The 18,511-nt window shown below is 34.1% G+C and overlaps 1 protein-coding gene across 2 annotated transcripts; it reads right to left on the bottom strand.

The window, feature by feature from the left end:
• Window positions 1-225: 225 nt before the first annotated feature.
• Window positions 226-17,884, bottom strand: LOC149084454 (uncharacterized). Of its 2 annotated transcripts, none has more exons than XM_089234855.1 (11): window positions 17,787-17,884; window positions 17,566-17,633; window positions 13,418-13,659; window positions 11,855-11,992; window positions 11,579-11,738; window positions 7,937-8,025; window positions 6,377-6,525; window positions 3,801-5,460; window positions 2,338-2,463; window positions 1,042-1,194; window positions 226-523 (listed from the first exon to the last, which is right to left on the bottom strand). In XM_089234855.1, exons 3-11 carry the CDS (start codon window positions 13,655-13,657, stop codon window positions 371-373), a joined length of 2,868 nt encoding a protein of 955 aa, XP_089090981.1. In that variant the 5' UTR covers window positions 13,658-13,659; window positions 17,566-17,633; window positions 17,787-17,884; the 3' UTR covers window positions 226-370. The 2 variants fall into 2 exon arrangements, with proteins under 2 accessions (XP_089090981.1, XP_089090982.1); XM_089234856.1 differs by having other exon boundaries at window positions 17,762-17,847.
• Between the last annotated feature and the right edge of the window lie 627 nt (window positions 17,885-18,511).

Raw genomic sequence — 18,511 nt, 5'->3', positions numbered from 1 at the left:
AAAACAATAACACTCTTTATTGAAATTAATTGAAAAAGTCTATTTAAATAATATAAACTTCTGCGCACAGACATGCAGTGACATGTTTTCTCTCTTCTGTGGGTTCGAAGAAAACCCACCTAAAAATGCTTGATTACTAGATAGGCCTGACTAGTGCATGGCCAGATTATTGAGAGTTTACTGTACACACAATAAGAGACAAAATCACAATAAGAGACATATTCTGTCTAAATGAAAAAGGAATCTGAATTTATTTGTATAAAGAGTAGGTCAGTTCTGATTATAAAAATAATTAAAATTCATGAATAAATATATACAGAATACATACAAAGTATATGAATTTTTCGCAGAAGATGATTTTAAAACTGTTTCATAACATATTTTTCATGTCATTTTCTATCTGATACAACTTGGCTTTTAATCTTTTAACCTCGTTTGTGGCTTTCTCAGACTGCTTAGTACCCCTGTGGACTGTTCTTAGTAGCTCCATATCTTTCTCACCTCTCTCATAATCAATCAGAGCCTGTTGAAAAAATATTACTTCATATCAATGAATGATAAAAATTTAAGATCATTGTCTCCAGTGGAAAATTAGAAGTACAGAATGTACGAAATATAATGTAATAATCATTCTGTTACTCTAAATACAGCAGTTCTCAACATTTTTTCACTCGTGGAGCCCCTTTCGGTAAAAAATTTCTATGGTGGAGCACGCAGGCCTATTTTTTATTTATTTGTCAAAGTTACTGATTTATTTTTATTAAAAAATATTTGTAATTATTTTTTTTTCAAATTTACTGTTTTTTTTTAGTTTTCTCAAGTGACCGCAGAGCCCCTGGAGAATGAATATGGAGCCCCAAGGGCTCCACAGAGCACCGGTTGAGAACCGCTGTTCTAATATAACAAATAAAGTCAAACTTGATTAGATTGTGTTCAATTGAACTGCAAAATATAAATTGATTCAATTCATTAACAATTTCACCACACAAGAAAATTATAATTCACACTTATATGTGAAATTATACAGATATGACAAGTTACCTTCATCATTTGTCTTTCGATGGTTCTGATTCTGTCAACAAGATTTCTGATATCAGTTTGGAAACCTTCAACTTCCAGTCGCCTATATTCATCGAGTCTTTGTAGTTGTGATCTTGATAATTTAAGCTGCTCAATAAGTGTCTTGTTTTGTTCCTTAAAAAAATAACATTTTGACAATTAGTTAGTAATTTAATAATCAGACTGCCATTTATATGACTACATTAGGCTTATTTTATATTGTGCTGCGAATATGCCATATTACCCAGCATGTCACAAAAATCGGGGATACCAGGTTTTTGAATGGGAAGTCTGGTCCACAACCAGCATGTCACAAAAAAGGAGGTTCAATAAGGATCATATGATACATTCAGAAGACACAGATATGTATCTATATAAAATCTGAGTAAAATATAAAATAACGTTTTTCACTGTAGCAAAAACGCGTTTTGTCTAGGAATTTGATAACAATAATTAAAATTAAGCTTTTATTTCTAATCTAACCTAATTATCACCAGCATTATACAAAATAAAGATTCTGTGTTTTGTATTTTTTTATATATGTTCAGAGCTTAATGAAATATATGCTGTCGCTATTAGAACATTATGTTTTGCAGTTCAATTCTTAAATTTTTTGCTCTGTTTATTCAAATATCTCAGACTTCCTCAAATAATACAAAAATATTTCCACAGTATACAAATTTTTCCACACATGTAGCTCATCTAATCAACGAGAATGAACATACTTAGTATTCACATATGCAATAAATCAAAATTAATGCAAAAGCAAACTAGAAAGCAAAGTTCTTAAAACACAAATAATTCTGAAATGCAGAGAACAGACAAGATTCAAATCAGCCATTTCAATTGATTCTGTCCTATAACTCTGAGTATTCCGGAATCTGACTCAAATTGCCCTGCATGCCATAAAATACAGGTATTCCCAACTTGCTGGGCCCCTTGATGTTTTCTGGCATGGCAGTTATTTCGGGGGAATACGGCAATAATTGTTTGAAATTTGAATTTATTATTGAAGCAATCACAAGCAAAAAATTTGAGTAAAACGTCATACACAATAATAAAAAAAAAAAGTTCTCGTAGTAGCTATATAGTCTGCATGCAATGAAAAAAAATTTATATGCCAGGTTTTTATGTACATATAAATTAAATTTTTTTCTCTTTCCTTAGACTCTATTCAGAAATTCATACAGGTGTTGTTATTACACATGTATTCTTTAATAATCTTTAGTTTATACAAAACGTAATACTTTGAAAACTTAGATTATAGGAATAGCTTACTTCATAGGGGCGTATATAGGCTTCCCTATGATCTCTTTCAAATTGCAACTGCTCCTCCAAATTACGGCATCGAGCATGAGTTTCTCTTGCGTACAGTCTATCGCACTCTGCTTGTCGTTGCATATCCTAAAAGGAAAAAAAGTAGTAGCTCATAAAATAATTAGATTACAGATTAAGATAAAACTAATCATATAAGAACAAATTATGATAATCATAAGAAATATTGTCATTATTTGAAAGCACAGCATTCAAAATTGCGCAGAAAAATGAATAATGATTCCTTATTTAACACAGAAAAAGAAAAAAAGTATAGGCATACGCCAGAACCCACTAATCCTGTCTATATTATCCACTAATCCTAAGTCTGTTGATCTAAATAGCACAAAAAAGGACAGGAGAAAAATGATGGCAGACAGGACTTTGTCCATGTGAAGGCCATTTACATCATGATACCTCAGCCCTTTAAGCTTGCTATAATCAATGTTAATTGCAATTAAATATTACCATGGGGACCTTTATGAACCAAGATTCTAGGAAGTACCTTCATGTCGAAACAGCCCTGCCTATGCAGGTTTCACTCACGTTTGAATACATGTGCTGTAGTTCTGAGAAAGAAAGGTACACATAAGTCTCTAATAACTCCTAATCACTGCTAATCCTCCACAGCTAGAAACAAAAATTGGCTTTGTCACCCAGAGCAAATGTACATTTTGCAACCCCCTCTTTGTAACTTTGGATGAACAAAGAGTAACCTTGGCACCCTTCTTGGTCCAGTACAGCGGAAACAGCCCACCTGCTCTCCCCAAATTGGGCCTTGCTCCTAATCATTAAAAACAATTATTTGGTCTTCTCTAAAGGTGGCTAGGCACGTGGTCAATCTTGCAGGTGGCAACTGCAAGATTGACAAGCATGCAAGTTCAATCTTTTCGTAATAGCATGCTTAAGCCACTGCAGGAGAATTTTTCACAAGCATTTTGATAGTAGAAATGGCTTGCAGTTTGAGTGAATTTTGATCATGCATGCATGCTTGCATAAGCAAAACTGAAGGTATGTGCCATGAGATGCAGATAGTTTGCACAAGCTCTTGTACCAGTTTTCAGCCAGCAGTGAACTCTGCTTGGTGTTGGTGTTTTTCTTTCATGCACAAGGACAAAGGCAGCCGCCAAAGCAAGTGTATCATTGCCCGAGTCCAGCATATTTCAAGTACAAATTGGTTCTTGTGCAAGCATACTTGTACAGTGTGGTATTAAAAGATAAATTATGCATGCTTATATAAAAACACTGAATATGCACACTTGTCAAGCTTGCAGTTATAGAAATAGGTGCCTTCAAACTTAGATACCCATTGGCATATGTTAGGGAAAAAATGTCCAAAATCCAAGCTAATTTTTGTTAATTGAAGCAAGTGTAGTTCTACTGTATTCAATAGTGCATGCACATATTAAAAGTTCCTAGATATTTACCTGTAAATCGGCAGCTTGTTTTCTTAATTTCTCAGTAAGCACATCAATCTGCTCATCGCATCCCTTATGGGAGACAAGATGTAAAATGTCAACATACTGAGAAGGGTGTGTTTCATTGCTCATGTCTATTCCTATTGCAAAAGCACTAGTAGGTTTTGTCTGAGTACCTTTGTCGAGTAGTTTCTTAGGCAGTTCCTCATCGGTTTCGGATCCTTGAAATAAACCACCTGTTCTTCGCAAAGTTCTCTTTGTATCACTTAGTTTACCAGATATTTTTTCTTCCAACAAAGCAACCTCTGCGAGAGCTTCCTTCAGAGACCTAGAGCTAACAAGATCACTTCTTCTAAATGCTGTCGGTTCACTCAGAATTTGGGGAGGAGATGCTGACAGAGGCGTTGGATCAGATGATGTCCGGCACAGCTGGCATTCTGATGACTGATGTTCAGTCAGCTCTTTAGAACTTGTTTTCATTTGAGAATATTTCAAATCATGGGCACTATGTTGTTTTTTGTCTTTCGGAACAAAATATTTCTGAGGCTTAGGTTTCACTGCACTTTTTTCATCTAGAGGAATGAAAAAAGATTCTGATTGGTGTGGCCTAGATTCAGGTTTTTCACCCAAGTCTCTGGTTGAGGATCGGTCATCAGCTTTTTCAATGCTTTTAACTCTGGTAGGTAACCGACCTTCACTTACAAGCTCTGCATCACTCTGTTCTTCTGGAGTATCAACTGTTTTCACAGTAGTAGCGACACTTTTCTTTCCAATAGACACTGACGATGCTGATTGTCTAGGCTCATCTTCAGAAATTTCCACCTCACGTGTAGAAGATATCCTACCACCACTTCCAGTTTCTCTCACAACTCTAACCTCGCTCAAGCTTCCATCACTTTTTATCTTCCGAGGTTGTTTTAAGCTAAGCTTATCTGACTTGGACAAAAATTTTCGGGTAATCTGGGGATTCCATCTTTTATGCAAAATTGATGACATGTTTTCCAGGTGAGGCGTGGATTTCTTCGCAGAAGTAGCAACAGATGAGGATGATTTATCAGCCGATTTCTGGCTCTTAGTTGCATGCCTTAGAAATTGCTGCTTTGGAAGACTAACTGCCGATTTACTTCTAGAAGAGGTAGGCCGACTGGCACTGTTTAGTTTTATACGAGAACTAGGATGAGATCCAGATCGAGCATGTATAAATTTGCCAGCACTCTGAGAAGGATCTAAAGGTTGAGCTTTCTGGTCTTTTTTAGCAATTTGTGCTTTCTTAAATTCTTCTGAATGAATAAATGATGGGACCTTGGGATCTGTGATATCTAAAGTGATAGTGATGGGCTCTGGTTCAACAGCTTTTGTTTGCTTAGAAAATGCTTTTAACATTTGTTTATCAGCTGGTTTTGTTTCTGCACTTAACGGAAGTTTTTTCTTTAGTGCTTGAATTTTCTTTAATTTTCTGAAATTAGCTGATTCTGTATCTTGGCCAATGGTATACCATCTGAATTCACTGCTGCTAGTTTGTGTATCTTTGCTGGCAACTTCACTTGATATGCTCTCATCTGGAATACTTTTTGTCATACCCAGTAGCATTTCTTGACGGCGGAGAATCTTTGTTGCATCTACTAATTCACAGTTGGAAACTTTCAGATCATCTTCTGTCGCTTTCAGTCTGTAACATAACAAATATAGGATCAAAAATATTGATTAAATGATGATTCTATTTACATTTCTTTTATTTTGGGTTGATTTTAACTAAAAGATTGAGGTACTGCTAACAGCCTTGAGGTTGAAATGTTTTGCTTTTGCCTTCCCACTTGGTGAAAAAATTACCTTTTTTTTTTTCAAATTGTGATTTTTCCTCCTCAAATTCTATCTCCAAGAATTCTGTCAGCTTTACTCTTGTGGAGGTCATAGCCTGCCACTGATAGCTTTTGTGAGCAAGAAGTGTTTTTGACATGCCTTGATTTATCTTCATTTCTGTCATGTTTATTGTGTATTACTGAATCTTTAGTAAACTCATATTTGTATCAGGGTTGGATTTTTGATGTGACAAGTGCCAAAAAAAGTTAAAACTGTCAAAAACTGGTTGAAACCGTTAAAATACTTTCTTTTTTTCAAGTAGATATTTTGAACAACCATAAAGATTTTTTTATATATGCAGACTAGTTTTAAATATTAATTTATTATAATTATTAAGTACAAGATATTAGTTTTTCCATTCTAAATTTTTTTGGTCCCCACAAGATTGCATTCTGTAGTAAAGTTAAATTACTGCTCAGTATATTACCACTACCATAAGAGCAATACATACTCATTTATTCACACACTTACAATATATCTCAATACAAATCCAAAGTTTGAAAATTCTCCCATGACTGAAGGTGAGATGGCAAGACTCGATAGCCAAAGATTGCCAGTTTCGCAAACTCAGACACGGTTTGCATGTCCCTCAAAGAGAGATATCACATGATTCAAAAAAGCCTCATTGAAGAAAGCCCGGGCAATGCCGGGTATTATAGCTAGTATAAAATTCTTCTTGTAATCTAAGAAAAAAAATTATTTGATCAACAAAAATATCCACTAACTTTCTTATTAGAAATCTGATTTTTTCTTTCAACTGTTGGTTTTGAGCCTCAGTTTCTTCCACTGCTGAAGAACAATCTTTTAACATTGAATCTATCCTTTTTTCGGTCAGCATTGTTTGTTGAGCAAACAGTTTGTGAAGATCTTCAATCTGAAGTTGAAAAAAAAAACAGTAAACTGAAACAACTCTGATAAGACGTTTGATAAAATAATTGTGATAAATTTTAAGGCGGTTCAAAATGACAGGATCTGTTGAAAAAAGATACACAAAACATTACAAATTCATACATACAAGAAATTTATAGTATAGGTGTCCCTAACTTTATATGATTAATTGTGTAACACTAAATTTGCATAAAGTGAATATTTGTGAAATAATGTGTTGTTATAAAGTGAATTTGCATAAAGTATATACAGGCCACAGCCTCTTGACGACTAATAATATGTTATATATTGTAATCTTGTGACATATCTTAAACTGAAAAAAAAAAATTTTCACAGAAAATAAAGGGTAGGAGTTTCTTCAGAAAAAAAATTGACCATGAAAAATAAATTTCCAAGAATTTGGGGATACAGTCCCTGAATTTTACAAACCTCCAATTTTTTCACTGCATGTTTCTTACAAACTAGTCCTCTGGTCCTGAACAATATGTCATTTCATTGAACATCTTTTCATTAATAAATTTTCTATTTTTTATGAACAAATTGTTCATTTATGCAAACTCTAAGTCCATTAGAGATTGTATAAATGAACATTGACTATGTTCAGGATAAATTATAAGCAGTAATGACATTAAAATATTGCACGGTTATCATTGTAATATGATCACAAGGTTTTAGCAGCAAATTCTCCAAGAAAACCTATATATGCAAATGTGTTTTCAAATACCTAAATTTCATAATATAATTAGAATGGAGCTACACTTATTTCACATTTTCCATCATACCTGCTTTGTGAATTGATAATAACATAATTTTATTTAAAGGGGAAAAATAACTTGAACTTGTTTAAGATGTGAGATGGAATGGTCTCATACAGCAATAATTAATGACATTTTTTCCACATGTACAGAGGAGACAAATTTGACAGAATTTATGAAACAGGCATAAAAGTTGAAACTTCTTTAAACAACTTTTAAAACTTTAATAAACTGTTAAGGTTTGAAAAAATATACAAAAAAATCTGTTTCAAATTATACTGAATTAACAAAAATGCATAAAAATAACAAAATAAAATTTTTTATTGAAGTAAATGATGTACAGTTGATGCTCATTTTTATGAATTTGAACAGACTAGAGCAATTAGTATTTAAAACCAAAAGTTTGTAGATGGGAGAGACATTAAAAAAAATGGTATATTGATTAGAATCAGACTAGTTCATAAAACATGTCAATTCATAAAATTGAGCAGTAACAACTATATAATTATTGACAAATTTAGCACAGCATTCATAATTTAACTTTAAAATATGAAGCACGTCCTTAATTAAAATATTTACAGGACAAAAAAAATCTGGAAACAAATCTAATTAAAAAAATATAATATTCAATGAAAGCCATACCTGATTTTTGAGTAGGCTGATGGTGTCTCTCTCTGTTTGAGTTGAAAACCTATATTCTGGAAAACTTGTATCCCCAGCAATTTGTTTGACTATAATAAAGAAAGACATTTAGCAGTGAATACAAAAAAAAAAAGTGAATGAGATTTTGTATTCATGGAAAATGATAAATTTCTCCACAAATATTCATCAATCAGAATATCAGGACGTAAAATACAGTGGATACTTGTGTATCATTAGAGTCTGGATTATATGCACTTAGAAAGTGGCAAAATATACTATGCAAATATGCACTTAAAAATGCTAAAATATGCACTTAAAAATGCTAAAATATGCACTTAAAAATGCTAAAATATGCACTTAAAAATGCTAAAATATGCACTTAAAAATGCTAAAATATGCACTTAAAAATGCTAAAATATGCACTTAAAAATGCTAAAATATGCACTTAAAAATGCTAAAATATGCACTTAAAAATGCTAAAATATGCACTTAAAAATACAAAAATAATATATATATACTATCTTTACACACATCTATATTTTTTATGGGTATCTTTTTTCAGCCACCTCATTAGGCAATTTGCCTGTTGTGGCCTTTGTGTTCGTATTTAAAAAATCCTGAAAAAAAAATATAAAAAATCCTGAAAAAAAATATAAAAAATCCTGAAAAAAAATATAAAAAATCCAAAATATGTACCGAAAATGAGAAAATATGTGTTAAAAAATCACTATGCAAAAAAAAAGCAAATATGTTTTTAAAATGCATATTTTTTATTTGTTAGTGCATATTCATTTACAAAAAAATATCCCTGCGTATGCAAATAACTTCTATTTTTTATTTAAACATTTTTAATTTCTAGTAAGCCGTGGCTGTGTTTAGTAACAAAATACCAGTAAAAAAAGAATTTTGAGGCTATTTCTAAAAGAATTGAAAATTTTTGACGCTATCTCTAGAAATAGCGTTGCAATGAAACAGTTGACCGTTGGGAAAAATAAATTTACCCGCAAGAAAAAGAACAGATGTTATGAAAATATTGCTAGCAATACTCATTTGAAAAACAATGGAGAAGTGTGCGGTTGAGGTAGAATAAACCTTCACACGTATACACTTATTCTGAAAATTCTTTGATTTTATGCATTTATATGCATTAATGCTGGAAAAGGACAAAATATGCAAATGCATATGCATTTGCATATAATCCAGGCTCTAGTTATTATTATATATGTCTCAGTTTTTCATATGTATATCTTATAAGTATGGACAATTACTTTTTCCTCCCTCTTTCTTTATGGACCATTAACGTTTAAAACATCGCTTAATTTATACATCTTATTGGATATTTTGGAACAAAATTTCTGTAAAAGAAAGATTTTTTTACAGGAAAAATGTTAATTTTCCTGCAGTGAAAGTTGGCTTAATTGACCCAAAGAATGGCATAATTAATGAAAAATACAGCCTGGATTGCTGACGGATTTCAACATTTCAGCTACTAACACAAAATAAAATGTGATAAATTAATGCTAATTTTTACACCACCAAACTATATACTTTGTTGGTAAAGATTTAAAATTGTGTAGACAAAAATCAGCATCTCTTGGATTCCTACAATATCAAATGTTTACTATTCAGTAACAGTTTAATCATGCTTAGTTATTATGTTCAGAAAAAAAATAACTAAGAATGAAAACAATAAAAAAAAATGGCAGTAGATTTCACTAGAATTTCTTCATATTGTCATAACTACTAAGTTTGAACTTAACAAACTAACTTAAGAACTGAAGACATTTCATGCAGATCCGAATTCTGTGCGAAAACAAATACAAAAGGGATTTGTGAAAAAAAACAAAGTAAGGATTTTTCATAAAGGAAAATTAAATCTTAGTGATTTTTTTCTTTTGGTAAAACATGACAGAAATGACCTTGAAATATTAGGCTGACTGTTTTGCAAACTTTGTCTTTTCCCTCCTAAAACGAAATATTCCTTCTTGATTTGACACAATGGGGACAATATATATTAAGCTTATGACGTCATTTTGGTGAGGGAAAGAAACAGTCTGAACAGTTTAAGGAAATGTTTTTGGAACAATTCCCCCCCCCCCAAAAAAAGAAGTGAAGAATTTTCATAATCACGGCCAAAATTTAAGAAGTGTAAGAATTTTTCAGGAGTCTGAAAGATGACATATAAATTTAAAACCTCCCGGAAAATTCTGGAGACTTTGCAGCCATGATAAGTTCACAAAACTATAATGAATCACATCATCTTTGACATTGACATAAATTCATAATTGACTGACAGATCAGTTTCTAACATTATACAGTGGAACCTAGACATAACAATATTCTGCTGACCAAGAAAAGTATCGTTGTAGAGAGGGTTATAGTTCAAGAGGTAACATTATCAACAGGCTCACCAAATTTATGCTGCTGCTATTGTATCTCTTTCTGAATTGACATTGTTTGTTCCACCATAAAATGCATTTGTGCTTATTCACAACAAAAAATTATATTTGATTCGTTGATGAATAAAATTCAATTGGTTTGTAAAGTAGTTCCCCATGTAACACTTTTGTGTACTACACAGAAAGTAGCTTCACGGCAACTTCAAAAACACTTTCAAATGGTAGATAGTGCAAAATATACTGATGTTACTGAACAACCTTGAAAGAACAAAAAGTATTGAGAAATTTAAAAATATATTGAAGGTAATTTTGAGAGAAATATGAAAAATATTGTTGTACAAATACGAATACAACGCCACAACAGGCAAACTGCCCAACGAGGTGGCTGACTTAAGAACATCATGGATCCCCGCACCATTTTTTGGAGGCCCTACCTACTACTGCTATACAACACCCCCCCCCCCCCCCGCGGAACTCCCAACGAATCGGTACATGCGGGAATGTGCGTGTACGTGTAGTGAAACCTGACGTGAAGTTTTTTGTTTCTCTGTAATGCTTGTTATGTGTAGTGCTGCCATCTGCCACCAGTTTTTCTAACTATGAGTGAAGTGTTATGATTGAATAATTTATCGTTGTAGGACTGTTGCTCTCTGTGGCGAGACTTTTTAACGGGGAGATCGGCTCGCATTTGCACCTTGAAGTTGGGAACCACAGAAAACCAACTTCAGCCGACCACCACTATGGGGTTCGAACCCAGATCCTCGCATCGCGAGTCCGTCACTATAACCACTCGACCACCACAGCGGCTTGTAACAGTTTTGAAATCTTCTCGTAAATATTGTTATAGAAGGATTTATCATAGTAAAGGCTATTCTTGTATTGAGAGCAGTTTTATAATTACAGAAGGATTTATCGTAGTAAAGGCTATTTTTGTATTGAGAAGAGTTTTACATTAGACTATAAGAAATTTCAAAAATATGATTTGAAAAACTATCAGTGTAGAGGGATTTATTGTTGTATCAAGTATCATTGCAACAAAGGTTTAATGTAAATCAGAAAATAACAATAATAGTAAATTTGAATGCTTTTAAATTTTTGGAATAGATCAAAACAAATTAAAATAAATAATAATAATACTTCATAATTTTTTCTATAGTTGATGTAAAATATGGTGAATGCAGGATATTCAAGATTCAATGCATAACCTGAAATGTCATAAAACAAAAATAATCATAAAAGGAACCTTTAGTTTGTTGCTCATTGGATGTAGATCCAATTTCTCTTTCATAAATATTCAATGAGTATGGCCTATCGAATATGTATACAATACTGTCATGGAGAGGAGTGTCTTTTGTGATTTTCAAAAGCTCTTGGATTCTTAGATGGCATTCGTCTTCTTTGGTCTGCAAACCAAAATAAAATTATTTAAAACAAATGATAGACGTCTGCAAAATGATTCTCACAACCTTTCATTTTAACTAATAAATGCAAGTAAAACGATAATGCTAATATGCTTTACTTTATGCTTTAGTATTTCAGCCTCCAATGTATTGACTTTTTGCCTCTCTTTAAGAGCTAAATCTTGCAGCTCACGAAGAGCTTTCTGCATGGCTGCAATCTTGTCTCCACGTTTCAAGAGCTCAATCTCCAGCTGGTTCTGGAATTGATTATGCATACTATAACATTATCACAAAAATACAAACAACATTAGTATTACAAGAACAAGAAAACAGTATTAAATCAATTTGATCTTTTTTCCTCCATCTCTGTCATTTTACATACACATGAGGGCTAGTAAGAACAAGACCTGCAATTTATAGCAGAATCCAAATGGCTTGTTTTTCATATCGTTCATCAAGAGGTTGGTGCAACTAATCAGAGGCAGATTTATGATTTTACCGCCTGTGGGCTACAAAAATTTAGGCACCCTTACTTCATTCTCATCTATGCAGGAGAGTCATTAAGCAAGTCACAAAAGGGAGTTAAAAACAATTTAGTGATAATTGCTTCAAAACTATTTTTATTTCACAGCATAGTCTCCACAAATATTTATGCCTTTATCCCATTGTTTTATCAGTGACCGAATTAACAGCTGCATAAAATTTGTTGGGTTGCTGTCTCTCAGCCACATTAGGACTTGTTTGGTGGACTTTCACTGCATACTTTTATCTTCTTTAATATACAGTGAAAACTCAGCTAACAACTGCCTTGGCTTATGAATTTTTGGCTGACAAAGATTTATTTCGTAATTTTTCTGCCTCAGCTAATGGAAGTTTTTGTTGATATGGATGCATATGCTAACATAAAACAACCGCATTGCAAGCTGCATTTTAGCACCAATCCTCATCAGAATTACTGTCACTTGAGTCCGATTTTAACTCATGTTCACCTCAGAATCTTTTTCCAGATATACCTCCACTTCTCTTGCTGAAAGTTTTTGAACCATTTCATATAAAATGAGAGATTTGTCTCATAGACAATGCATTGATAAAAAAAAAAGGAGGGCCTATGCATAGTCATGAGTCATAGCAAGAGCGTTTGATGCAAGCGTTCTTTCAGTGCAAGACTCTTAGCATCAAACTGAACAGTCTGGACATTCTAGGAGCTTATCTTTTGCATCTGCATGTACGAGACAGAAATAAACTGAACAAAACACAAATGGATGTCAACGTGAAGTCCTGGTAGTCCTTTAAGTAGTTCAAAAGAGCATGTAAAGAGGTAGCAAATGTGAATGGATATATCCAAACTTATATGCAATATCCAAACACTTTTCTTTTTGGCACTTACAGCATTCCTCGCTTTTACCCTTCAATTCTAATTTATTCAATTTTTAAGCTGTTTATTTTAGCATTCCGCAAACTTTTGCATTTTTATAGCTCTCCTTGGTGTTTCAAGAAACTTATCTTTAAATTTTGGGCATTACAAATTAAATGATTTCCCTTAGAAAATCATGGGAAATCACATTTCAGCTAACAAAGATTTTGGCTAATAACAAACATGATTCCGGAACAAATTACCTTCGTTAGTCGAGGTATCACTGTATTCTAAATAGGTTTTATAGTTTCAAAAATCTCAGCCTCACCCTGTCATTGCTTATCTTCATGTACTTCTCCAATTTCTGCTTGAAGAGCTCTTGCTCTCTTTCGTATTGCAGAATTTTTTCACTGAAGAACTCCATAGACTCTGGGCCAGGCTCGAGAGATGCGACCTTTTCAATGACTCTGTCAAGATTCCTCTGTATCTTTTCACGTAATTCATCCTCTTGATACTCGCTTTGGGTAGCGGTTTGAGTTCCTGTAGACCTCAAAGTATTTGTAGCCATGACTGGATATGAAGAAAATAAAAACCAATACTAAAATTAGTCTTTTTATAAAATATTTTCAAAAGTCACACCTTATTGGTAGCTGGGCAACACTGACAATTTTGAACACCTTTTGCAAAAATTATGTAAGTAATTAAAATGAAATTGGTCTTATGAAAATAAAAACACATCAAGGAAAACATTAACCCATTTGTGTCTATGGGCATTCTTTTTTTAGAAAAAAATTTCAAACACATGCGTTTTCTTATTTGAGCACAGCTTACTGTACTCACTGCACTCAAATGAGTACAGTGAGTACAAATGGGTTAACCTGAAAACTGATACTCTTTGAGGTTTATCCTAATATTACAGTAGAGTCTCGCTAATCTGGAACATACTCACTAATCAGACGATGGTGTGCCGGATTACTGAAAATCACCAGATGACTGGAAGTTATTTGAAAAAGCACATTTAAATAATATAAACATGCAGCCACATGTTTTCCTTCACTATGCTCAAAGAAACAACAGAGGTTCTGGACTTGTGCATGGCAGAATTATAGAAAATCTACTTTATTTATTTCTCTTTATGTATTATAGCTGAGATATATGCACAGGACAGATCAGGCATAGATAAAAAAAACAACACATTTAGCCAGTAATATCACAGGCAAAAAATTTTAATTTACAAACCCTACGGCCTAACATGGCAAATTGGAAAAAAAAAATTAAGCGCCAGCATTATCTTCTACGAACCAAGAAATCCCCACCCCCTCATGTTTTAGTACACACACTGACACAAATTTTGAAAATTTTGTGTTGACCTCAGAAGCCAATGTGTTAACCACACATAAATTTTAGGTGCCAGTATCAATTTTTTAGTTGACAATGTGACCTGGCACCAAGGACTTGTCAAGCCCTGCACTACAAACCTTTTAAGTATTTTTATGCTCTAACTTTTTAAGGACCAGGGTATGGTAATTAATGTCCCTCAATTCTGTGCAACATCACTTATCAATAGCTAAAACTTAAATGTGAAGAGTTTCCTACACCAGTGTGTCTCAACTATTTTGTCATCATGGAATCCTTGAAATAATATTGGTGGTCCATTTTCTGGACCCCACCACCAATTGGCAATGAAAAAAACCAGCCAAGTGACCCCACTCCCCTAAAAAATATCTGTCAAAATTATAAATAGGTTTCCACTTATCCTAAGTATGAAAAGAAACACCAGGTTACAATAGACGCAACAAAAGCTCTCTGAATGACACAAATTTAAAAAAATAGCATGCCCTGGTTATAGGTTGCCCAAATAACCAACCAGTACCATAATATTAATGTTCTTGATATAATACCTAACTTGCGGGGAACCCTTGAGGCCCCCAAAGCAGAATATCCCGAAATCTGTGACGTACAGTGCAGAACAATTGGTGCACTGCAGAACAACCTTGTGAAGAATTTTAAGAAAAAGAACTCTATTTGTATTGAAAACACTATTATGGGAATTTTTACCGAAGAACATTTCCAATCTGCTGAAGGCTCGTTATGGAACAATGCAAAACTTTCTGCATGAGTTAACAAATGGATCTTAACTAAGGATGGGAATTAGAAAATATTTTATGATGGGAGTTACTGATTCCAAGTATATTGACCGTTTGAAGAGATGTGAGAATGTTAATTGGTGTTAACCAGGTGAGGGGGAAAGGATTCAACTTAATAAAAAGGATATTAAGTACTGTTCTTGTACCCTTTAAATAATATTCACATGTTAGAGAACACATGCAATACGAGTTACCTACAACATGGATATGATTTGGTAATGCTTTGGTAGGTGACCAAGAAATTCTGAATTTAGCTGGATTAACCCAGTCTGAAACGCTATCCTGGGAGGGAACTCTAAAGTTCCATATATACACAGGTTCAGCAGTGTCATTTGGCGGGGAGAACTTCCTTCGGCATTTTTAAGACAAATCTAATGATGCTACTATGGTTTTAGTCTCTTCCAGTCTGGCCACCAGGCTCATGGCCCGCATTGATAACAAAATTGAATTGCACTATACATTGGCATATGCAAATGGGATTTTGGGGTTCTAATCCCCCTCAAGCCAAGATTATAGTGTTATTTTGCATGAAAAAATGTAAACCACCCCTCCCCCGAGAAGAAAAAAAATTGAACGCCCCTGAGAAAATTCTGCATACGCCTATGGCGCTATATCTTGAGAGAAGTTTACAATGCAAAAAAAGGTATCGTCTGTTAGATATTCCAAAGATGAATCCAATGGTACTTTACAGATTTTAACATGTCTTCTGGTCTGGGTGCCAGACATACGGCTCAAATTTACAATGAAATTGTTTTACTCTATACCTCGAGAAGTTTGCAACGCAAATAGACAACATTGGAATCATCTTTTAGCTATTCTAAAGACAAATCTGTTACTACCAATTACATTATGTCAGAACCTACCATGAAATACAAGGCACAATGAACGTATTCGCATCAAGCAGGGATCGAGGGGGGGGGGCAATCACCTCTCACAAGAACCAAATAATACGGAGAAAATCTGTGTCCCATTAAAAACAGGATGATCTGATGCACCTACACAATAAGTCGCTTCTCCAATGCATCGCCCTGGATCCACCTGCCTCTGCTCCATTTGCAGCAAAATATATCTACCTTCGATTTATTCAAATCTGAAGACCTCCATCTTCACTCCATTCACAGTTGGGGATGCCTACCTTCACTCCATTTGAATCTGAAGATGCCTACCTCCATTCTATTCACAGCTGAAGATATGTGCCTTCACTCAGGCATGGGCCCAGGAAAACAGGCAATGGGAATGATCTCCTCCTAACCAGATTAAGGCCTGCCATTCTGTCTCAATGAAGAGATTTTAGTAAGTGGTCAAGGAAAACCTAGGCCATGCTAGAAGCTGTGCATGTATATGTTGTAAACCTAACATGAAGTTTGTTTTTGTGCAATGCTTGTTATGTGTAGTGGTTCCATCTGCCATCAGTTTTTATAACTATGAGTGAAGTGTCATGATTGAATAATGGGAGCAACCACCCCTCCCAAGAACCAAATATGGAAAAAGTTTGTCCCGTAAAATACAGGATGATCAAACTAATTCACACACAATTCGCCCCGCCCACCACATTGTCCTGGATTCCCACTTGATTCTTGTCAAAACTTGTTGCAGTGTCTACAGCACCGCATATCCCATTTTTTCCTGATTAAGTAGGCACTCCACGCATGGGCCAGTGAGTGTGGTCGTGTAATATTATCCAATGAGTATTCCCCTGCTTGACTAGAGTTGTGACAGATTTTAGAGCATTCGACAACATAAAATTTAGTTAACTACAGTTCATCCAGCTTATAACGTTCTCCCACTTAACACCACTTATTTTCATATGGTTCTTGCTATAACTAATTCTCATTAAGATTTCCCGTTAAAAGCGTTTTCTCGCTTATAACGTTTTTCTTGATCGTTTTTTTGAAAAACGCTAGAAGCGGGAGCCACGGTACTTAATCATTTGACTCATGTTAACGGGACTTTTTCACATGGGTCCCCCACAATCTAGGAGCTAGCACATGGTCTTCATGGGGTCCAGGCTCTTTCATAACACTTCTGATTCTGAAAAGGGCCTTAAATCACTTAATTACCTAACAACTTAAACAACCTTTTTACACGCTCAGAACTGAAACTTTACTTGAGTACTAACTTACTCAACCTGTGTAAACGGGCCTCAATACATATTTAGGCTTTTTACTGGTCGAAAATAGGCGATACCTGGCAAGGATTTACTAGATGGCCCGGTACTTGTTATTCTAGTCTTAGAGGAACCCTCAGCTGAGAAATGCTATGAGGAAAAAAAAGACAAATTATTGAATTATGAAACCATCTAATTGAAACTTTGAAGGAAACAGTTCACCTTTCTCTCAATGATACATCTCCGACTTTTTCATGATCATTAAGGACACAAGTCTTCTCAGATTATACCTAAGAAATGAATTGATAGAAAGAAAATCGAATTTACTGACGTTTTTAAAAATTTTCCACAACCATAAATCAACAGAACTAAGGATAAAATATTAGATTTTCATGGAATCGAACCCCTAATCAATTACGTTATGGGCAAGGAGTTTTCCGTACATTTTCAAATTTTGCGGCGGTTTGAAAACGACATCTTGTTTTGAAATTCTTGTTGATGTTCGACATCGAGACGTCCCTAACATCTTAAGAACGACTCCAGACGATAGTTTACTCTTCCTCTGACCATATATATCTTTGAAAGAAACGGTATATTGCCAATTCTTGCCAGAAGAAATGCCAAAGGTAAGCGAAGTTGCCAATTATTGTTAAGAGTGGAAATGAAATGCCGTTGGAAATCGTTACGATAAAAACAGAAGAACAAGATAAATTTGTCACATTGACATTAATATTTATTGTCATAAATTGCATAATAACACAAAATAACTTTAGCATTAGAAATATAATTTTAATCCCTGATTTCAGTAAAGAATTCGAGGAGGCGGCTTTTTCTGGAAGGAATCTCTCTTCGAATGATCCCTTGCCATCTACCTTTCAAAAGTCGAAGTATTCGCGTGTGGTAATTTTTTTTTGACATATCCAAAATGAACGAAATGATCATTTTTATCACGTCAATTTTAAGACAATTTATGACTTGCAAAAAACGTATTTATTGACGCTAGACGACCGGCAACTGGGAACAAACTTCAATCAACTCAGCGATGAACTTTCAGGTGAAATAAGAATCACAGGAGGAGCAGGGTTCGATTTCTAGCATACAGAGACAATAAATAATTCTTTCCAAAGTTTATCTCAAAATCAACATCCAGGAAGTCTTTTTCTTTGAC

This window comes from Pholcus phalangioides, unplaced genomic scaffold (assembly GCF_987345545.1).
Source record: "Pholcus phalangioides strain wild (caught in Gottingen) unplaced genomic scaffold, Ppha-v1.0 ptg000008l_1, whole genome shotgun sequence".
NCBI lineage: Eukaryota > Metazoa > Arthropoda > Arachnida > Araneae > Pholcidae > Pholcus > Pholcus phalangioides.
Note: the sequence above shows the minus strand (reverse complement) of the source record. Positions and strands in the feature narration are given on the sequence as shown.